A 24,192-nucleotide genomic window follows, 5' to 3' on the forward strand; every position below is an offset into this window, starting at 1 on the left:
AGAATGTGTATTTTGTTAAACATTGTAAACTATGTGATTAAGAACCGTTTTCTCTGTGATGATAATATTTAAAAAGCTGAGCATATACCTATTCATCAAACATAGCAATGAACTATCCCGATTACATTGCTTATCGTTTAAATAAAATAAAAACCGCTTTATGATTAGTCCATTTGTTTGGAGCTGCGATACTACAAATACACAAATATAGGCTTGAAACTTATAACTGCCCCGTTTTTGACACACACAAAGCTTTGAACTATTTTTCAATTTGAAATTGTGCTCAAGACCATTTAAACATGATTTCACATAATTCAAATAACATACACGTAGAACAGGATCTACCCGTGACCTCAATATGCGAACTACGCAATTAATTAAATTCTCCTCACAACAGAGCCTAATTGAATTTAGTCGTCGACTATTAATTTATATTGCAAACAACCCATAACACTAGAACTATAATTTAAGGCATATGGATAACGCAATTAAATTCACGTGAACACGGTAGATGGATGTTGGTAAAGGCTTATCCAATATCCGAATTGAGTTCAACTGACAATGACACAAAGGATTTCGCTGGTGCCGGCTAGAGCACTTTGTGAACGTAGCCAGAACACAAATAAACGGTACGCATCGCTTTTAACTGTTGGTTTACATTGCCAATAACAAAGACTTATTAATTAATATATGTATAAATTAAATAAAAGGAAACAGTTGCCTAATTCCTAATTGTAATGTTTCCTGTTCTTATGTGTATGATGGCAGTTAAAAACGACAAAACAATATTGCGTATGAATTTTACACTGTAACCTAAATTACTGCCCATATAAATTAATTTAGTGTATATAAATTGCATAACCTAATCACACGATCACAAAACGTGAGTAAAGCCTTATAAATGTTTTACCAAAACAATGCGAACACGTAAAATGGCACAGAGGTATTGTTTACTGAATAACAGCCAGTGCTCTATCGAAACCAACCTTGGGTGTTTGCTAGTTTCTTATTCAAAAGTTCGTCTGACGGAAAATTCGACGAAAGTAACTGAAGTTTGAGCGACGGAACACAATGCGAACAAAGTTGGAACGATCCAAACAATATTTGTTCAGATACCCACGCACGAAACTTGCGAATTACAAGTTGGCAGCCAATATAAAGTTAGCTCTGAATAATAACATTCCTTTGGGTTTATCTTTGCAAAATTTAGAGATACATTACATGCCTTACTCTTAACGATTACAAGTTTCAATCTATCAGCTACCACATCATACGTTTTATTAACGTTTACTTTATTCAGTCTCTTTAGAAAGCACGAAACCTTGTGAACTCGTTTTACAATTTATGCAAACCATCGCTTCGCTCACTGCTTACGAGATGCGAAATTTCAGCTTTTTATTATGTAAATATGTTGCCTAAAGGCCACAAAATTAAATATATTTTGAATTATTCACGGTATAATCAACGCGCCTAATTCCCAGAATATACATATTTAAATAAAGTATATATGTAAAATAGCGGACAGAGGGGAGCAAATATTGCGAAATACTCATTGATATGACCGAACTAGTCAACATACGAATGTTCGCATAAACGTGTGCACGATACGTGTGTAAAGCAAAGCAAACATTGGTATCTGTGTACGTGGGTAAATTACATAAAAAGTCTATTTGGAAAAGTTATCGCTGGGACATGAGCATGAGAGACGTATCACATCCGTAGAATGTGTAGTTGCATTACGAAAGAGCAGTGCGTCATTCCCGGTGATTTATATGACACGTACATTCCACATCCCTCTCCTCGTCTCCGTGCCTTCATTCCCGGCGGGCAGTCGCCATCCTGTGACGTCACGTCGTGTCACATGCAGCGCTAAATGAAAGCACGTTTCATCGGTTTTTATCGGGTCACGTTTTGAAGAATAAAGACATGTCTTTTCATTTAATAATTTTAATTTTATCAAGTTTATTTCGCAATTTCATAAATTCAAATACCCTAAAATGTAACGATCTAAAATTCTATAAGTATAAACAATTGGGAATAGAAACACCAGCTAATTGAATGAACGCTAGCCAGCTAATTGAAATTGCAATGAAGCGGTCTACTTTATTAAGCTAATGCCAGCTTGCAGTTCCTGAATGCAGCCCATTTACTAGAACCACATCTAGGAAATCCGTGCAGGAATAAAGGAGGGATTAAAACTGTACCTTCGGGCGAGATGTTTGTGCGAGAGAGAATAAATGATGTCCATATACGGGAAAACTACCTTTGGCTTTACTATTGCAGATGCAAACGTAGTATTCATAGTTCAAGACGAGAATTGTATATCAGACAGTTAAACGATTAAAGGTTTTAGGAAAGCAAAGAAGAAAAACAAAGCAATTAACGAATCGTTCAAATAAAGAATTATGTGCAATATTGACATTGTCGGTGTGTATAAGAATGAACATCAACAGTGAATAATTTATCACAATGTAAGGCATTTGACCGTAATGTACCTAGTAGGTACAGTCTCTTGATTGTACATCAAACTTGATATTTTGGACTTTGGGTTGATCTTCTTGCAACCAGCATTGAGTTGAATTTAAATCTTAGGTGTCAAACTTGATGTGCTCTTTTACAATAAAAAATTAATTTGTATTCAGACTATAGGTATTCCTTTATTAGATAAAATATTTTAATAGACAAAGGACATGCAGTCATATGAGTACTATGACTGCATGTTTGCAATTAATACGTGAAGTCTTAATCAACTTCACACATTAACTGCATGCAGTCGTTTTCGGCTGCACGAAGTCGGTTTCGACTGCATGAAGTCGGTTTCGATTCGTTATCCGACTGCATGAAGTTGATAACGTCTTCACACATTAACTGCGTGCAGTCGAAACCGACTTCATGCAGCCGAGATCGACTGCATGCAGTTAATGCGTGAAGGTGGCGTGAAGATTCGTGGTCTCTGCTGCATGAAGTTGATTACTACTTCGCGCATTAACTGAAAACATGCAGTCAGTCTGTTAGCAGCCTTACTTTTAATTTGTGAGTATTTCTTACTACGAGCATTTATTACGTAGAGAAAGACCTTACAAAAAAATTAAAGATCATTTCATGGCTCAATAGCTCGCAACCTTATTCATCCTCAAAGACTTTTAAAGCACAAAAAATTGTACAGGCTCAAATTGTGACAACAATAAAAATTGTAGAAACCTATCGCAGATTTGTAGATATTACATATACGTTTTATTAAAGCTTTCAAAAATTGATAATAACTACATAAAAGCGGCGTGTCTTTTCGATACTAACGGAGTATATCTATATATATTTAAACATCTAGGATAATACAAATAAAGGAAATGGAACCATCCATTTCCTTTATTTGTTGTTAACTCCTCAGATAACCGGCAACAAATAGCGTTTTCGCCAATTCAAAGGTACAGAGTTGTTGGAAAAGAGAAGCCGCATTCAAACACTACAGAGAGCATATACACCTAAATGCTTTGAATCCTATCCTATTAAGAACGAGCCAGGTGAATCCCAGGGGAGCCTTTGTAGCCGTTACGTATATTGCCCTGCTTCGTATCAGCCGATCAAGCCAATAGGCGAAACTACGTATTTCCACGCACATATGGGCATGAGTAATATCTATATAGATAGCTATGTAGCTAAAGAAACTCTGTAACATTTCCAATACATACTTCTGTCAATATTGTACCCTCTATGCTAAAGACTTTCGTGTTGACGTTTGTTTAGTCATAACTTTAATAAAGACGTTAATATACGTGTATTCAAGCATCTCGTCGTAAAGAAACTGTAACGTAATATATCTGGCCTTGAGCGTCATATTTTCGCCTCGGGCGGCTACCTACTTTCTTCTTGTTATAAAGAATAATCAGTTTGATAGAGATTGACGCTTTCAATTGTGTTAAAATTTCGTACCTGTGGGTTGTGGTGGTGGTTCGCTCAGTGCGATCTGTCCGTTGCTCTTCACAGCTGATTTCTTTCTTCCTCCTGTCGTTGCTGGACTCTTCGTACTCTCACGCTCTACCCTCTGAAAAAAAAACACATTTTCAATACTAAAATAAAAAAATAACACCGTTTGACAGAATAGGTTCTCATTTTCTTTGAATGATAAAGGCAAGGAAATCTGTCTGTCCTATTTCGCCCACGCTGCATAGTGTTCAAAAGGTAAAGTTTGAACACAACAATCATAAAAAGAATACGGCAAGAAAATTGTTTATCCATAAAAATTGGCGTTTTTACAAGGATACTACCTAATTAGGGAAGCATTTCGCTCTCATTAAAAAGTAATTTAGGTCAACCTCTAATCTCGAGCATCCGTTAGACGGTGTAATCGGTGAACTTAAACCTTTGGAAGAAGTCGTGAAAATTTAATCAAACGTAAGCGTTTGAAGTAACGACGACGTAACAGTGCGCTCTTTTAAATAGAATCATTGAGTCGTGAAGGAGCAATCCACTTATTTTGGCTGACGGCGGGCGATCCCGTCGGAATTGCCGCGTCATGGCTGGCCCGGCGCTGAGTCATGCCGGACTCAGCGCCAGTAGTGCCGACTCAGCTAGGCGGTCACCGCACCTCGCAGCACCAGCGCTGACTCGCAAGAATCATTCGTTCGCCGTAATGCACTAATACTGATTGATAACCGATAACGATACAATGAACGTCAATTAAGAACCGCCACTACTTACTTTGATAAATATTTAGATAATAGAGGAAAGGAACAAGTAAAAGAAACCAATATAGTAACGCCAGAAACAGGCCTAACTCCATAATTAAACACCGAAGGCAAATATATATTTGCATCAAGGCAAACAAAAGAAAATCTCAATAAATCACAGCCTCAGTGGAGTAACAGGGGATTTAATAAAAACATCGAGCCGATAGCAGCGTGGCGACAGCGACACAAAGGGCGATCTACTATTTTAATTAACATACTGATAGAGAGCAGGAAGAATTATATACCTATAAAATTGAAAAGAAAAATAGGAGGTAGAAACAGTGTACACCAAGGTATACGTAGAAACAACGTAAACAAAATTTAAGAACATTCGTCACCTTCTTATTGTTATATGTACCTTGCAATAGACAATTTCACGTGTTTGCAAAGAACTTTCGCTGTAAATATCGACTCAGCTGACCAAGTGTTTGCAATAACAAAATATACGCCAAAAAGCGTGAAAGAACCTTGGAGGGTGCCGGCACACGAAATGCTAAATACTTGTGAAAAATGGAGCAGAGTTGGGGGAATGGGGTAACTGCCCCTATTGGGGGAAGTGGGGTGTGGAGGCCGACGGTCGCGACTGTTTATGTGCACAGCGAACATTGTGCTTTGACAGCGTGCCGCGTCATCGGAAAATTGATAAACAACCTATTTGTAAACATCTGCCAATGGGGACTTAATCTGGCAACTTAGTGTTCATATTAAGTCAAGATTGGTCATGGTTTACAACATAACCAATAATACTAACATAAAAATAACAAATACGGTGTGGCTAACAACAAATAAAGTAAACATAATGAATGGTGGTTTTATCAACAAATGGAGTTATTGAAGTTCGTTTGCAACGGAAAAAACCGATTTGAATTAGAGTAACCTTGTATTCAGCGAACAGTTTCGCAACTGAAACAATTGTTGTTCGCTGAAACATTTAAAACGAATAGAAAGTTTCAAAGCGTTAATTATAACTTTAGAAATCGTATTCAACGGACGGGGAAAGTTGTAAGTCATTTAGACGTTTCGAGTAGCTATTGTCGTTATGATATCACGTTTGATGCACACAATCTTAATATGAATGAATGTTTATTGGCGAGGCACATGGTATCGATTATTTGATTCTGAGAAACCATATTAATGTTATCTATTTTGTCATTCCAATTTCCTAGTATGATATTTTTATTAGTTTAGCGGAAAAAGTAACAGATATATTGTGATAATACGACGGATGCCGTTTTTATAACATTCCGATATCAAAATGACCTAATATAATGCAGGAAAAATAATCTTGAAATATGAACTATGACGAAATAATTGTTAAAAGAATTCTTTAGCGCCTTCAAATGTCACAATTACAAGATTGAATAAAAAAAACTCATTGAGTTTTTCAAATTATACTACAGGCCAGGAATAAAATCATATTTAAATGAAACTCAAATGGCTAACTAGTACGTAACCGGACCGATATCTACAACTGTCAGTTTCTTAACGCCGAGCGACATCTAATAGCCAAAAAAAAGATTTTATATACCTACGTACAGATACGTCTACTACATTAAATTAGTTCACGTCTCGATTCGATTTGTAATGAGAGATTAACTGCTCTGTTGCAAAAAATAAAGTAGATAATTTATTTAAAAAAACAATTGTGTCTGAGATACATGACATGGTATGTATTAATTACTTACTTTTTTGTTATTATGGCGTAACTTCATGCCTTTTGACCAAAACTTATAAAAAATATTATTTTCCTCTGAACTTTCGTCAAGTTACAAAGCCATGGCACCATTCAGCTTCTATTAACTCTATTTAAGGCTTCTGTAGTTTATTTTGATATTATAACACATCTAATATATTTTATTCAATTATGTAAAACATAACGTCCAAAACTCCAAACGGGAATATCTTTAATTCCCGACTTTTCAGAATAATAAACCAAAACCAAATTTGTTCAGGAATTTAAATTCTATAATCTATGTATTATATATCATAATATTTTCACATATTTTTCATAAAACGACGCAATCAAATTTTGTCAACAAAAATTTATATGGGAGTTGGCCGTTGTTCTTACATGTAAAAATAGAAGTATAATTTATAATGTCGTTAAAAATTCTAAATACCTATTTGGGATATTTTGCTGACACAAAACAAAGCGCAAGTAAATCTAAGTCTAAGTGAAAGTTAAACGTACTATAGAGAAAGTCCGTTATGACCTACGCAATGCAAAGTGTGCCACGGTTGCGCTTGCACAACTGCATAGACTACTGTTTAGTTCCAATTCGCCAGACTTGTCATTTTGGGGAAATATCTTACGACGTCAATACCAGCTTGTACAGAGATGATAGTCCATTGGTTTACTTTTATTTCTAGTCATTTTGTAACAGAACGAGAAAAAATCATCTAATCAAAAATATATGTATGTTGGTATTTTTAAAAGAACTGGGCTATTGAAAAGGTGAACATTTTCTTAGATGTTAACTGGTAATAGACATAAAAAATAATCAATTGTTATTCAGGCAAATCTAACTGACGCTAAACATAACATGGTGAAGTCAGAAGTAAAACAAATTCAACGCAATATTCGTGAAAACGAACGATCCGTTTTATATCACTTTACCCTTAAAGTCATTCACCCTTAGGGATCAACCCTTTGTCTACCCCTTTATCGTATACTTTGCGCGTGACAGACAAAATTACTCTATAGGGAACTAAGATCTTTTGTAATATTCATGGTACTTGTCGGTGAGTAAGCCGTGTGCACATAATTTGGAATTATAATCTTTATCTATATACTATACGTGGTACAGTATACTGTGAATAAATAAATATTCTTACAACAACGATGTGATTTGGGAGGAGACATAAAAGAAAACCAATCTCAAGAAATGTAGGAAATATTTTTTTCAAGCTTCGTAATACCACTCGACTTTTACTAAGGTATAAAATTTTCAGTCTACTTCCTTGAGCCTTTTAATCTGACTTTCATCTACAATTGCTACATTCTACTTACATGAAAAATTTAAACATAATAGTTTAAAAATGAGAATCTTATAAAAAAGATCATGCCTTCAAAACGTGAGATATGAACCTGACGATCGCATTAAGTTTAATTTCGAGTTTAAGAATAACGCGGTTCAATTCACCTCATAATTTGATGTAGTGTAATTCCATATATATATATTTATTTATATTCCATATCGTTTTTACGGTTTTCTATCAAGAGGCGACGAACAACGACTCGGAATTTGTTTTAAGATAGTTCTTGGAAATCGAATTTAATATAACAACATAATTCGTATCAATATGCAAGAGATTATTTAGAAGTCGAGAGCAATTAACGCGGCCCTCTGAAGCGAATCCCAATTCGACATGGCCGTAATGGGTCCATATAAATTGGTCCAGGGGATGGCATTGCTTCGTCTTTGTGGGGGCCATTAATAGGGTCTATGAGGCAATTTTGTAAGATGAGTTAACAGTTTAAAGAAATGAATCTTTTTGATATTAAACTTAATATTTATTTTGCTTATTTGATCAAATATTACTTTTAAGTGCTTTTCAGAAGAATTGCGTTCTAAATCAAGAGTACGTACGTACACAGAGTAGACACGACACAAATTAAGAAATTTGTGATAGTTTGAAATGTACTAAAAAGATACCGTTATGCAGTTAACAGTCAAAACAGTTTATTCCAGCACACTAATATAAATTGTTATATAAACGTTCCAATGAACAGAACGCAATATATACAAACCAAAATAACTAAACTAAAATCATAGATTTTTTTTATAATAAAGCACAAAACTGAACAAATGCAAACATACCATTAATTTCAGCAATATTTGGCTATATTTATATCTTGAAAAACGATAGCTGCATATTACTATGTACCTGCTGAGTATATAACTGTGCAAATCCAGGCTAGAGTACCACTACACGGCCGTGCGTTTGCGAGGTAGGCTTTGATATTACCGACAGAGTATTGTTATATACTCACCCTGAGTATTGTGGTCCGGATTTTATTTGAATGTGTATTCATACAACTTATACACGCATATTAAGAACGTCACACACAATTTATTCGCCTAATATATATGGTCGAATTAGGTTTTAAAACACAGGTAACGTTTTTCTTTTTCATATAAAATTGAGGGTGTACTTTTTTGGGTTTGAAGCATTTAATAATATTTAGAACATCGTCGGCTAAATTCGAAACCTCGTAATCTCTATTAATGGGAACTTTTGGTTAAGCACAAAAACAGAAGTAATACTAGAAATAATTATAAAACAATCTTCTTAGATTGTTATACCTTAATATAGTTATATATTATAATTAGTATATAATTTCGTTTTCATCATGTAATTTGCTACCCTTAGAGGTGGAATATTTTCTTCAAATTTGAATGGGACTACTGCTGAAGTACCCCCTTTCCAGCAAAAGAGATCATCGAATTGTGAAATAGAATCATCGAAATGGGTTCACAAATATCGGAGTAATCGTGAAACAAACAAAAAGAAACAGTCGGATTGAAAACAGTTCAATCAGTTAAAAAAGGAGGAGCCTTTTTTAACTGATAAAAACAGTGTGTAGGTTAACTCAAAACACAATATTTTAAATGCAGAAACAAATGACGACGACACACAATCGCAAGAAGATTGTGATTCAAACTCAAACATGCACATAAAATTTGCATTGAAATATTCCCGTTTAGAAGTCACGTATTAGGCGTACACCTACGAGGTACTAATAAGTAGGTATACGCCTAATTTATAGTTAAACAAAAAACATAAGCCTAAAAAGGAAGAAATCTCTATCTTTATCTTTACTTGTAGTATATAATAACCATAAGTAGTATTTTATACATTGCTTCTTTATTAAAAATGTGGGAAAAAAGGGAAATAAAAAGAATTTGCTGAAGGGGATAATATTTTTAAAAGGCTTCCTCGTAAAAAGGCAAGTAAGTACCTTTCGTTTAAATGTAGAGATAGAAATTTCTCTGAAAGACTTCGCTACTCTTTTGTAAGAGCAACTCTCGGTTACATTGTTTTTCGCTTAAATGAGAAATTCCATATCAAACATGTATCGGAATTTAAGTATTAAACTTTTTCTCTTTTTACAAAGCTATGATACAAAAACTACCAATTAATTATGTATTTACGTAATTAATTGGTAGTTTGTGATCCGTGATCACATGCAAATTATTTTAATGCAAGTGGGCGATACACTTAAATTCAATTACTTAAGTTAATACACGAGCCACTAATGTCACCTGCTAAAAAAAGCAAAGCCGATTACGCATCACACTCAACAGAGAACATAGTCGCCTTCACACACAAACATAATCCTTTATTAATCCCTCGCCACACTTCGCCACACGTACTAATGCGAATTGCCTCAATAAATAAGCTCCCTTCTGAATAGAACTCATCAATTCCTCGCGCGCTCAATATCGAACATATACACAGGATGTTCCTCGACAGGTGAACGGCCCATTGAGTGCCTATAGAGTGATTTATTTGCGTTTACCTACAGGGTTGTCGTCCGGCACTCCCTAGGATACTTCACCGTCGACTATTATAGAAAGGCCTGTCGACACCCTGCTCACGCCGTAAGCAAGTTAAGGGGCGGGAATTCGTAGAGAAAGATACAGGTCTGGATTAAATGGACATTTTATACAGGAGATTAACGGTTCGCCGATTCTAAAGATATTATTATGCTTCGTTACGTTGAGATCATTGTCCTCTAAATAGAATTTATTAATTATGAGCAAACTTGGATGCGTAATCTTCAAAGCTGTAACGGAATAGGGAAAGTCTGAATAATCCAGTAATGTTCCTTACAAAGTGTGGAATAAAAGGAAAACTCGTGTATTAGTCGTCAACACCACCATATTATTCATAAGCCTTGTGGGACAGGGTGGAAACACAGCCCGCACACAGCTGGAATCCATTTACAATATCTGATGTTCATTTATTTATTTTAACATGGCTTTGTAGTTCTCTTGTCCTTGTCTTTATTTTTACAATGTTTAATTGACATTCATAAAGCTATGGCCTTCATATTAAATAATCGAAAGCCTGTTAAACATTACACTTCTTCCAACAAAAAGTCTTGAAATTGTGTCAATTGAGCTTTAAGACTTAAAAAATAGACAATAATGTTAATCAATAAGAATATATTAATACAATATGTGTTGTTATATTACAACCACAGTACACTAAACTACGAAGGAACATTGCATAATGCAGCTGCATACCTTACGCAACACGCTCTGCCTGACCTTTGTGCGGAGGAGAAACATTTAACACGCGATAAGCCTGTCCACGCACACACACATGGTAACAAAGCTTATACTGTTAATTCTTTATTGTTCGCTATTGTTACATAAGCAGATTTTATTCTGCTCTAGATAGAGTGTCTTGTTGGCGGTTGTAACTAGAGCCAAATTACAAATTTAGGGAGCTATTTCAATGCTTTATTGTCTTTAAATAAGTACACATGGCAACAGAGTTCTTACTTTTTTGTACTACCAAGTGGCGGGACAAACAAGTCGTGCGCCTGGTGGTAAGTGACACGCCTATCCATAACAGTTGCAGTGGCACTCAAGGCTTTAAATCGCAAAGACCTTAGACACTGCCACTGCGGCCGTCACTCTGAGACATGAGTTGACAAGTCCTACGTACCTGTAATTTCACCAGCACTCTTACCCCTCCAAACCGGAACGAAATGATGCTCGCATTACTGCTTAGCGGTAAAAACAAGTAAAGTGGCAGTACTTCCCTGGACGAACTCTTCCACATGGAGCTCTACTACTACTAAAAACTCTTACTAGTGATTTTGTAATGTTCAATATAGTTACGTAGATGACTCCACTGAAGCAATTACTGTACTTATACATTACAATACCCACTCATCGATTATGCGCTTAGATTTACTTTTACAATCAAGCATGGTGCACCTGTCAGACGAGGTTGTTATGAATATAATATCTACGTACTTTTCACTATGTATTAGCACAGATAATATAATATTATGCTATTAGTAATAGATGTTAGTAAATGATCGCTAGGTATTGGTTTCCTATTTGAATCATTATGGAAGTTAATTATTGCTGTTTTGAACTTCAATTTATGGCGTCCTAAAAACTTTTTCACGCTTGCAAAATAATAATTATATATACTGTTAACAAATTGTAATGTTGATCATATTGTTCTCCATGTTTTTATTGCCTTTTCCTTGAATTTTAATTAAATTATTCAGACAATTGGCTCTGTTATTGTAATTACATTCCTTTAACTAAAATGTTGTTTCAATTAATTATTCTCTTTCTTCTATGTCCATTAATATGATTTTTTTAAGAGATAGTATTTCAATTACTTATTAGTTTCGGTTTTTATTTACAGTTATATTGTCAACCTGTCCATTTATATAATTCATTTCCACTTACAATTCTATCTATCTATCTAATATACTATCACCTTTTGCCTTATTATTGTAAATTCTACCTACAACGATGAAATACAACAATAACAATAGCGTATCCATTATCTATTCATACATTAACCCATTGTTCTGCGAGATTACTGAATCATACGATACAGTTGCTGAGCTAATATCTATGTATATTTAAAACTGTGTTAGTCTTTGCCAAGGAAAACAGCTATTTGCCTAGTGAGTCCTTTACGTATTGTTATTTAAGAATTTTTCTAATCGGTGTGATTCTCCCTCAACATCTTTGCTGTAAGCTCTTATAGTTAAGAATAAGAAATATTCTTTGCACCGATGAATGTTATTATCTCTTGCAACGGCTTATCCTTTCTATTACAATAGAGTAATAAAACCATTTACGCTTCTTCTTCTTCTTCTTTATGGATGCGATAAATGCTTTTTCTGAATTCTAGATTTGAATTATTGCATAAAGCCGTTTCTTTAAACCTGTAAGTATTTCGTAAAATAAATATTGCCAACTACTTTCTCACTAATTCAACAAAGTTAGTTCCGCATAAAGACTAACAAATTTAGAATTAAGTGCCAATGCGTCACAGTGTTTAAAGTAGTTGTTTGTACTATACAGATGGCACGTGCGTTACCGAGACGGCTTACTCTTTGTCCTATTGTATTCTAAAGATGAAGCGATAAGACGAATCCATGCAAATAATAGGTATTACGCCAACTATAACTAGAACGACGCCACATTTACTTTTTACTGATCTATGTAACTAACCTTACATATATATGTATTTTTTATAACATCATGTGATGGGCCGAACAAATCGTGCGTCTGGTGGTAAGCTGTGTAGCTTCCATAACAGTTACAGTCCCACTCAGAGTTTTAAATCGCAAAGATCTGAAGGGCACTGTCACTGCGCCCGTCAACCTGAGACATAAGTTGACAAGTCCCATGTGCCTGTAATTTCACCAGCATCTTTACCCTTCAAAACCGGAACATAGTAATGTTGACTTTACTGCTTGGCGGCAGAAATAGGTAAAGTGGCAGTACTTCCCTGGACGAATTCTATCACAAGGAGCTCTTCTGCTACTATCCTATATATTATCTGTACAATAATCATACAGTTCACCTGAAGATATATGCTTAGGTACAAATGCGATTAGAGAATACTACCAGTGTGTAGTCTCAGTAAGTCCGTTTCTTGGTGTGCGTAAAGAAGTAAATTTACGCTGTTAGCCGTCTGTATGTCGTGTATGCATTTATCTCTCAATCTTGTGAAGCCATAGGAGTGCCGAGGGCAAGAGTGCAACACAACTGGTCAGACGGGTACCTTATGCCCCTCCCCCCAACCCTCATCACTCTCCTATCTCGTCCTGCCTATAACCGGTACTCCTAGTCCTAAGGGCTTGCTGTAACTAGATTATAGTAAAGGATATGAGCACACAGACGTTTAAGAACTACTTATGTAGCAACATCGGGTTCCAGTTCTGGACCGGGAGTATGTCATTATCTTTTCTCAGAATTGACAATTCTTGTTCACATCAACGTGAATATTTCAATATCTGTGCTAAGGTATAGATTATATAAGAAAATATATACTGAAATAAACAACTTGTTTCCTTGTAACAAGTTCTGTGTCTTTGATTGCAGCACTAATTTTAATAATTTCAACATCCGTTTTAAATAATGCGTTTAATCAATAATTGATTAATTGATTGAGGCTACAAGCACAAAAGTGGTGTAACCCACCTTCAATTATTTTTCTTCATGTTACTTTCAGCGGTATTATTTAGTATTATTTAGTACATAATTATTTTATATTTGGATACACTTTTTATGTGTAAAGAAAAACTAATACCTAATTAAATATTTTTTATACATGAAAATAGCATTCAAATATAAAATAATTATGTCCTTATACATCATTTACTTAAGTAATATTGTAGAAAAAAAATGAATGTGGGTTACATCATTTTTGCGCTGATAGTCTTAATTATCTTGATATTAAAATCAATATTTTTCAAAGTAAAAGGTAAAAAAGTAATATATTACCATGCAAAGGATAAACATTAAATATCGCTCGACCGTTGATGGATTGAGCGTCCATTTTGTTTATTACAGGAAGCCGTTTATCAAATATTTTTATAGACACTATAACCTAAGGCAAGAGCTTATACTGCCTTGTATACTGTCCCTATAATATTGATAGATAAATTATAATAATTATCACTCAGAGAAGGATATCCTCTAATAAATATACCTCGTTCGCCTCGACTATTTATACAATTTCTATAAGGTTCGGTACTACGACGTTGAATTAGTATCATTATAAAAAGAAGCATGTTTTACATAGCAATAAATTTTACTTTATACTGCGAAATTAGTACCATGAAGCAATAAAACTAAGTATTTCAATTTCATTCTTGTAGCCATTTAAAATAAAGTTTTACATTTACTATCGTGATGGTACGAGCACTATATACTTTAATACATATTGTGATATTGGTTTTTTGATTGATTGATTTTTGATTTTTGATTTCTGATCTAACAAATTATCGTAATTTTCTCAAAAAAATTTAACGTATACTCCAATATGACAAAAGTTTCGTTACCGTTATGAAATCTGCTTATGAATGATATTGTTAAATAAGTCTTTCGAGGCTACCGGACTGTAAATTGTGTTCGAAAACAGTCCAATTAAAAAATCGTAAATTACAAACATACAAATATTGTCAAGAAGATTTAGTATAAGAAAGACAATCCAAGCGAGATTATGCAAATATATGCATCATATTATTATAGATTAACGATGATGATGTTATTCTCTATCCAATTTCAAAATAAGCAAAGTGTTGCAAATGTTACCAATGCAGTTGCCGCCCCTAGGGGAGTCCGTCTGGAAATAGCTAGGGGAACTATAAACGGAATACAGTCTCATATACATAAACTGAGCGAAACTTGGACCGTGCCCAACATTTGCTTTATTAATGTCTCATGCAGTCGCTACAGCTAAAAGGAATACGTAATTAATCTACGTGAACGTACTGAAACAAAAGTGGGTCAAAATTCTAAAGGGCGCATTAAATTAAGCTACCTTCTGTTTAACACGAACTTTAATGCTCAAGAGTCAAATAAGGCGTAAAATGACACATTAACTTTGCATAAAACAGAACGTACGCCTTGTTAGTACAGGCAGTAAATTGCTAAATCTAATGCTCAAAGACCAAAATATTATGTTTACGTACTTACTTATTATCTAGCTTTAATTAGGCCCCTATTGGTACTACGCATGCTTGCAAATGGGGTTTACAAACGGAAACCGGTTTGTTAAATCAAGACTAGAAATTTACATATTAGGCGCATCTCGGTTGCTGTGAACGATTCCTATAATTTAGAACGTTAATAGTGCCGTCATTGCATCATTGGTTGATCGGAACTTATTCCTGACTGATCAGTTCTGGTTTATTCACTTTATAGTATCTATAATGACGCATTATCCCTAAGTAGGTACTCAAATTTATAACTAAGAACAAAGATTGAATATGTAATAATTTTCCATTCATATCATGTTATAATCTCTGTAGCGGTATATAATCGTATTCTACCGTAATTTTATATATATCAATTTGACCCATTTAAAAATTAAAATCGTTTCGCATAAATTCAATACCTACTATATTTTATGACAGAACGCAGTTTTAACATAATTAATATCTATTTGTTTTATAAGTACAAACGTTTCTGAAGGTTTGAGTAAGAGAAGTTGTCAGGTAAGACGACGAGAATGTATTTAATATAACACGGGGTGAGTAGGCGGCAGTGGAACGTTCTACGTGGGCTGCCCGTTTCGTGCGAGACTGCTTTTATGTTCTTGCTTCATCTATTCAATTCCTAATACGGCATTTTATTGTTTTTTACGACTACGTTTTTCTTAATACCTATAAGGTAACAATAGCTGCGAAGCTGAGATATATCATGCACTTGCTAATTACATAATATAACAAGAAGTACAACCACATCGTCTCAGGAAAATAGGTAAGTAAGATTTGTGTGACCTTTACAAATTGAACTATTATGAGAACCGCAACACAATACATTCCAATCAAAGAGGGAATGTTTATAAATAACGCGTCCAGGCGCGCTCGCTTTATCATACCGAACAAAGGAACAATAACGACCAACAAAGAAGTTAGAAAAGAACAAAAGCAAACATTGGAGCGAGTCAAACGAGCTGTTTCCTTCGAAGGCGATGTAATAACAATAACAATATGGCGGCGTAGCGTGCGTGTGTCGACTTGCGACTGATCTAATTCCGCACTCTCGCGAACGTGTTTCCATATCCGAAAGTATAATAAATAAACGGCTTGGAATTAACGGTGTGTAAGAGTGCAGGCGAAAAGAGATGGTGCAGCGGTGGTGTGGGTTGAAAAGAGACTGCAGCTATCGGGGTGTGGCTATCTCTAACTACTTCGTATGCGGTGCAAACACGATATACGTAGTTACACGCGATATAATAAGTAGACTGTCGTGTATATGTATATGTTAGCCAGCCGTGTTCATGCCATTATATGCTAATTAGCTTTCCGATGCTTGCTCACCGTTGCAGATCAGGAGCGTAAGTCAGGGAGACAAAGAGAACAAACTTCCCATTAGATAGTGAGCGATCTCGATTGTGTAGGTACTTTCAATTACACGGCATACTAAAATACACTTACTTCGTGAAATTATAGACATTTTAGAATGCAGAGACAACTTATCAAAAACAATTTAATAAAGGTCTTGATATAATTAAATATTGTTACTGCAGTCACGTGTGGTGCAAAAATATAAATATGTAGCACATAAAATCAAATGAACAGAAAAGATATTAAAATTAAAAAGGTAGAGTGCAACAGAGCGTGGTTTTGCTTGTAAAACAATATAACACAAAAAATATATAAGAGGATAAATCACTAGAGCTACAATTACGAAGCTAACAATCAATCATAATGTACCGGTGCCCGGGGTCCGTCGCTCCCGCTCCAAAATGGCCACAAATCACCAAAATCACTTCACGCCGTCACGAGAAACATTCAAAATTTGGAAAAACATGTGACGCTTTGGTGCGGTGAAAGGCAAGATGCGTTCCGTAAACGGTTTTCGAGTGACGAGTAACCGAGCGCTGTGGTGCCGGTGCGGGAGAATGGCGCAAACTGGCGCCGTCGGGAGGCGGGGAGGAGGAGCCCCCCGCGGGGCAGGACCCCTCTCCTGCCATCGGCCTGGCCACCAGACACGAGCTTGCATAATTAATTGGACTTCACACACATTGCGCCTTCCTTAAATGCAAGGTCATTGTTTTTGTGATACCACTGATAACATTTACCACGTGCTCCGGTCTATGTTAAGGCTTTTTGTAATCTAAATACCTACAGTAGCATTTACAATTTGCAAGAATTTTCAACTTTAAACGGGGTTATGCGTGATTAACACTGTAATTAAAATTAAAAACATCTACGCAGACCGTGTCTAAATAGGTACCCATACAAATAGACACAGTAATGAAGTGTATCATAGTGTGCTAATCATGACTTTCCGGTTTTGGCACACATTTTAGTACATTTGAAAACCAGTTTAATGTTGCCAATTTTTACGCAGCTTTAAATACGCTACACAAACCGAACGCAAATATTAAACCAAGACGACGATAACTATTAGAAACAGTCGTCAAAAATGAAGAGATACAAGTGATTAAGAAGAAACGTTTTCGAATTAACAAAGTTACAATTCAAAATTCAACTCCCTGTCATTCAGGTCGAAACGAATATTAACCTTCAAAACAAAACAAGAACAAAGTAGTGAGTGGCACGTTCAAGCGGACCCTTTTGACGGGCGGTGGGAGGAAGTAGGGGGTCGGTTACCCGGGCCAGACGAATCCCGGCATCCCGCACTTGTCGCGATCGATATCCCGGTGCACGGAAACATTAACTAACTCCTGTGGAGGTGGAAAGTCGGCCGCTGTTGTTCCAAACTTTACCGATTACAACTTAGTGGATCCCCTTTGTAAACGAATCGACTAGCGTAACAACATTAACGGAGTAACAAAGCGTGTTACTAGTATGAATTCTCATTGAGACGTAAGTAAATAAGTACATATTGGTTGTAAATAGTAACAGTCTTTTATTATTATTAGTCTTTTACAATAAATCTTAGTTTTTTTAAAGCAAATTACAACACGAATTGTGTAGTTAAGATTGTTTACGGCTCAATTAAAATCTGTCTCGAAACGAATTCTACGAATGAAATGGTCCTCTAATAATACTTGCACAGAAACTCAATCTAAAATTAGATTAACGATTCACCGTCTAGTACATCAAACGTAATATTAAGAGCGACTTCGTTATTCACAATGCGATTAGTTGGAAACGTGATGTATTATAAATGCGACATGGGATATTCCAAATCGGTGTAGAAACAAAGTAATTTAGATTTATTATTATTAATTTCAGCGGTCGAGATCGTTATTCTCATGTAAACTACACAATAATAAAGCACACGCCACAGCTCTGTAGTGTTCGTTTTTTTCATGTTGTAAACTACGTCGAAAGTTTAAATTATTGTATAATAAAATATATCTATACCTCCCACGTAAGTTGTTGTAAGTCAAAATACCATATTTTGCTATTTAATTTTAATAATATATCCTTTTTTATGTACATTATAGGTCCCATGTTTGAAAATCAATAAACATAACACTAAGTGATTTGTTTACTTTTAAATATGGAACCTATAATATACATAAAAAAGGATATATTTAAGTTAAAAAGCAAAAAATGGCATTTTGACTTAAAACAACTTAAGCGGGAGGTATCGATATAATGATTAATGTGAGTTAAACGGTAAAAGAAACCTAGATTTTTAACATCCGTCAAAGCGAAACGAATGACAGTGGATAAAGCATTGAACAAAAACAAACATGACAACCGAAGCCAATTCCGTAGTAATAGAAAAAGTTTGAATCGATTCTCAGTGAGTGCACAGACAGACAGGGATATGTGGGAACCAGAAACGGCTTTCCACATTCTTTGGATGACTTCGCTCCGGATAGTTCTAATTTGCATAGCATATATTTCGGATATGAGTTTTCGATATTTTTTAAAGTCGTGATGTAAAGATACTTCGTGTGAAAGTTCTTGGTTGAGGTTTTATAAGGATTTCGCTTTTATTTAATCTATACGTTACTATATTATAGATGGAATAATACACAGAACTGATACGACTGGAAGAAGGGAGTGTGAAGGAATTTATATTAATATTAAGAAAAAGGACAAAGTATCTTGACCATCTTAGTGGTAAGTAGGTTAATTAATATTATGTACGTAAGTACTCGTAAGAGTATGTATGTAGTGGGTGAGGTTCTCTCTTTATGTTTTATTACTTCATCTACAGCGTTCTACTCGTGGTAGATGCTTTACAGGTGCTCACTACATTAATAATTGTGAAGTTTATGTGACCATATCTAAACATTTTATTCATTTTACAGTTTCTCCAATGTTTATCGTTAGAGTATTAAATATTAATTTATACGATTTGTTTCGAAGGTGGCGGATTATTTTTGGCTATGCTCCAATATGAAATGGTTTCACTGAAATATTGCAAATGTAGCCAAATGACTTCCTTACTCCGACTATGCTATCTTACAACGAGGCAATAATATTTGCATGTTGTAATGAAATATTTGAAAATGACAAATGTAATAAGCATGTTCAAGATATTGAGATAGTTATATAAAACAAAATGGCATTTACGACGTAAACCTATACAAGGAAAATATGACTTAGTGTTGATAACAGTATAAAATTCATACATGTGGAGGTAAAATATAAACACGACGCATTTTTTTTATAACAAGTGAGGGGACGAACAAGTCGTGCGCCTGATGGTAAGCTACACGCCTATCCATAACAGTTACAGTGCCACTCAGAGCTTTAAATTGCAAAGATCTGAAAGGCATTGCCACTGCGACGTCACCCTGAGACGTAAGTTAACAAGTCCCATGTGCCTGTAATTTAACCAGCACCCTTACCAATCAAAACTGGAACACAGTAAAGCTGACATTACTGCTTGGCGGCAGAAATAGGCAAGGTAGTACTTCCCTGGACGAACTCTTTCACCACGAGCTCTACTGCTACTAAATAAACTTATTTTCAAAGTGGCAAAATTTAACTTTTTTTTACAATTTAGGAACCTAAACTAGATCAGAGATCTGTGTCTTAGGCTTCCAGTCTCTTCACCTCAAACTTAATGCCATTTAAATTTACACCAATTTGTAGAAGTCAAACTGTAAGTTAAATATTGTATGAGAATATACATGATATATAATACTTTCAATTAATAACCCCACAGGTCCACCCCCACATAATTCATCTGTCTGTTATAATCCAAAACCCTGAAACCCAACATCAAAGTAATAAGAGGGAACAGATAATAGGGTAATTAAAATTTATTCTTCGATGACATTAATCTCATTGCTAAGCTGAAATATAAATTACTACAATGTTAAAATGTAATAAGTATTACAAACAATAACTAATGTTAGTCATAGTAAGAATGGAATGAAGATATGTAATGGAGGTCATAGACATATTACATTCTAATGATAAACATAAAGTACATAATTAATTTAACATAATAGCGTTAACAAAACAGAATAGAAAGGCAAATATGTACCAAGTAACGTGAATGAGGTAATTATCATAGCAAACATCAGTATTTTATTATTAACGCTCAGTCGTCGCAAGTTCTTGTTTTTTTTTTATCTTAATTAATGACACTGTGTCGATGTTTGAAGATCAATGAGTTAAAAATACTCCATTTGAATCCAGAATCAACAATTACACAAACATAAAAACACAACTACAAAAATATCGAATAGGAAAAACAAAACTCTTAGCAGACTAATAGAGAATGAAATGATTCGATTCAGTAGTCAAAGAGAAACTAAAAATTAAAAGTTTCAAGATATCGGAACACCTGCATCGCAAATTCAAGTGCAATCTGAAACAACTTCGAAGTGCACTTTCAAAAGTCCCATTTACAATCTCGAAGGCAGATGACGTGGAAACCAGTGTTAGTATTACATTTTAGTATTCCGCTCACGAAAGGAAAGAGATGGTGTTATTAGAACACAGTCAGAGAGAAAAGCAGAGATGATTTGACTGAGCGTACTTTTGAATCGATAGAATCTAACTAGAGCTATAGACTATATAATATGACTATATAAGCTAAAGACATACAAAATGGCTGTTTTACTAAATTAAAAAAAAACTTTTGTAAATTTGACAAGATGAATTGTTTATGGGGAGTGTTCGATTCTCGTGTCTCGGAATGGGGTCGGTAAACCAGACAATTGCTATGCAGTCTGTTGGTCCCCTCCACAAATTGGATGCAGAATTTTCGGATTAATCGCATTATGCAATTTATTTGCGTCAAATATTCACTTGAATCAAAATTGAACTAGTTATTAACAGTTTGTGAACGTCACACGTTGTGCGCAAAATAGACTAGGTTTATTTTTATGATTAATAAGTGAATTTGATGTCGAATATAAACTTGAGGTCTTGAAAGATTTTACTACACCAGAGCACTGTTAACTTAATTGCAAATTCCTCGTCCTATCTACAACTCCTTTATAGAGCTAGAAATGTAATTGCTAAAAAGCTCATGATAAAGGTCGCATTTACGGGGAACCGGCGAGTACCGTTTTCAATTGAGAACATTAATTTACCAATCTCATTACTATAAGGTTGATAGTTGCACATGGGTAGATCTAAGTTATAGGCGGCTGTATAAGCCGCATACGAAATTTCTATCGGACATTACACGCGTGTACGTGACTTCCATTCATAATGCACTACTAAATCTAACCATGCGTCGGACAGTACACTTTACGACCAGTGACACGCAATTTCCAACACAATATTTTTCATACACTCCTCATCAATTAAGATAAAAATAGAAGTGTACTTTTTAAATTGGTATTTAATAACGTCTACGTAAGTAACTAATCTTCACTTATCATTATCACGGAGACGCTGATTAAAAATTTTTAAAATTTTGATACAGATATTATAGCCTGTTATAAATAAAAGTGGGCGTTTAAACGAAAAGCACTGAAAGGGTTTGCTTTCTAATATAAACACGGTTATAATTTTAAGTTGTAAGCGTTGCTCAGTTCAATATTCAACAATTACGTGTACAACAATTTACAACGTGCCTAAGTATCAAGTCGCGCCGTCTATGTTTTCTAAACAAATTGACTGATTCAATGTGAGTAATAATGTTATAAATAAAAATAAAACCTTTTAGGCACCTACCTCTCGCTTTTCACTGTCAATAGAATATTGCAAGCTTTTTAACCATAGTTTACTGGCCTAAACGTTTTTCTAAACGATTTTATAAGCTTCAACTAAAAAAAGTTTAAGTGAAAAGCGACTTTATGCTTTATGAGTACGCTTATTTAAAAAAAAGTACGTTTTAATGCTTACGTTTTAAACAGTTTTTTCCTTCTCTAGTACTGAAGTCGAATATAATTCTTATCATAATTTTATGTTAAAATGTATACTAAGATATTAGGAGCATAAAATAAACATAAGGTTCAATAATAATAAAATACTTAAATATCAAAATACCTCTTCAGTCACTACAACAGGGACATGCGGTCTTGTTAAAACCTGCCAGTTTAGCAAGAGCTGCAGCTTTCCTTTGAAGCTTTTAAAAATGGGTACATGACTGTAATCCTTATGAGTTCTTGTACGCGTTACGTGTCACACTGGGGCTGTTATAAGCAACTGCGTCGTAATGAACGGTTTTTCTTTGTCTTCGCTTTATGTTCCTTTTCAAGTGCCTTTAGTTATCCATATCATTTGACTAATTCACTTATTTCTAATACTGGTACTTGTACATTAGGATTTTCGACAACACCGTCGAGAATGTACAATGTTCACGAAAGCGATCCACTTTTGAATTACCTACCCAAATTAATTTACATTTAATTTCGAAAGCTTTCAAAATTAATCTAATTTGAAATGTGTTTAACACAACACATCACGTGTAGGATCGTGTGAGATAAAGCGGAAATTTCTAGAAATCAGGACTTGGAACGTTCTCTCTCGATGCTTCTACAGTTATTTAATAATAGAAACCTTATTTGCATTCTCCCCGATGTGGGTGTAATTAGTTACTCAAGGCGAGTTTCATCTGGCGGGATTTAGCTGACCTTCCACGTGGAGAGATCTTCATTAAATAGATTCCATGAACCTTGAACGGAATAGGATTTAAAAATTAAAGGAGTTCTTACTCCCCTTTGAATCCTCGCAAGTTTACTCAGTGAGCAATTTTCGAAGTTTTCTTCCTTATTCTTATCGCGTACGAAATCTGCGCACATCAAAAATATTTTTCTCAGAATATTTTCTTTCCACTTTCAACAAATAAAGTGTACGATCCTTAAAATTTTGCGGAGAAAAAGGGTTGTGCCTTCAGCGCTTTGATACATAAGAGAAGGGTGCACGGAATAAATAGAACGTGCCCCGCAATCGTGTTACCTTTTAACCTATCAGATGCCACATATTTGTACAAATAGGTACTTACCATTTTTTTGCAATTATATACATAGTTCACAAATTAAGTTCTGTATAATAAATTCAAAAGATTTCTCCTTCAACTAGCATGTTTATATTTATGCAAACATCAATAAATCCTACAAGTAAACATTGAAAATGATAATTATAAATTCAGCTTTAACTACAAAATCACAAATGACATTTACGTTAATTACGTTCTGAACTCTAGGATATTAGACTTTCACAAGAAATTTTGATAGGGTTGTTCATCTTTTATGAGAACGATTCTATTTTTATTGCTATGCAATTTGAAAAAACGTGTCATTAATGCTTTCAAAGATGAAAATGCCATAGAACAGGATTATACATATAACCTGTAGGACTAGCACGATAAGGTGTGATTTGCTATAGAGCGACATA

At 34.8% G+C, this 24,192-nt stretch overlaps 1 protein-coding gene across 3 annotated transcripts in view; it reads right to left on the minus strand.

Annotated features, from left to right (window-relative positions):
• The window catches only part of LOC113229599 (lysine-specific demethylase 3A-like), a 221,191-nt gene that overhangs the window by 98,263 nt on the left and 98,736 nt on the right, over positions 1 to 24,192 (minus strand). For 2 of the 3 annotated variants that reach the window (XM_026463254.1, XM_026463253.1), the window contains exon 7: positions 3,931 to 4,042. In XM_026463254.1, the coding sequence (XP_026319039.1) occupies positions 3,931 to 4,042 (112 nt within the window). Of the gene's footprint in view, positions 1 to 3,930; positions 4,043 to 17,169; positions 17,192 to 24,192 lie in introns of those variants that run through there. The other variant, XM_026463255.1, reaches the window with a different exon arrangement.

The sequence above is a fragment of the Hyposmocoma kahamanoa genome, unplaced genomic scaffold (genome assembly GCF_003589595.1).
Source record: "Hyposmocoma kahamanoa isolate Upper Pololo Valley unplaced genomic scaffold, ASM358959v1 62, whole genome shotgun sequence".
In the NCBI taxonomy this organism is placed as follows: Eukaryota; Metazoa; Arthropoda; class Insecta; order Lepidoptera; family Cosmopterigidae; genus Hyposmocoma; species Hyposmocoma kahamanoa.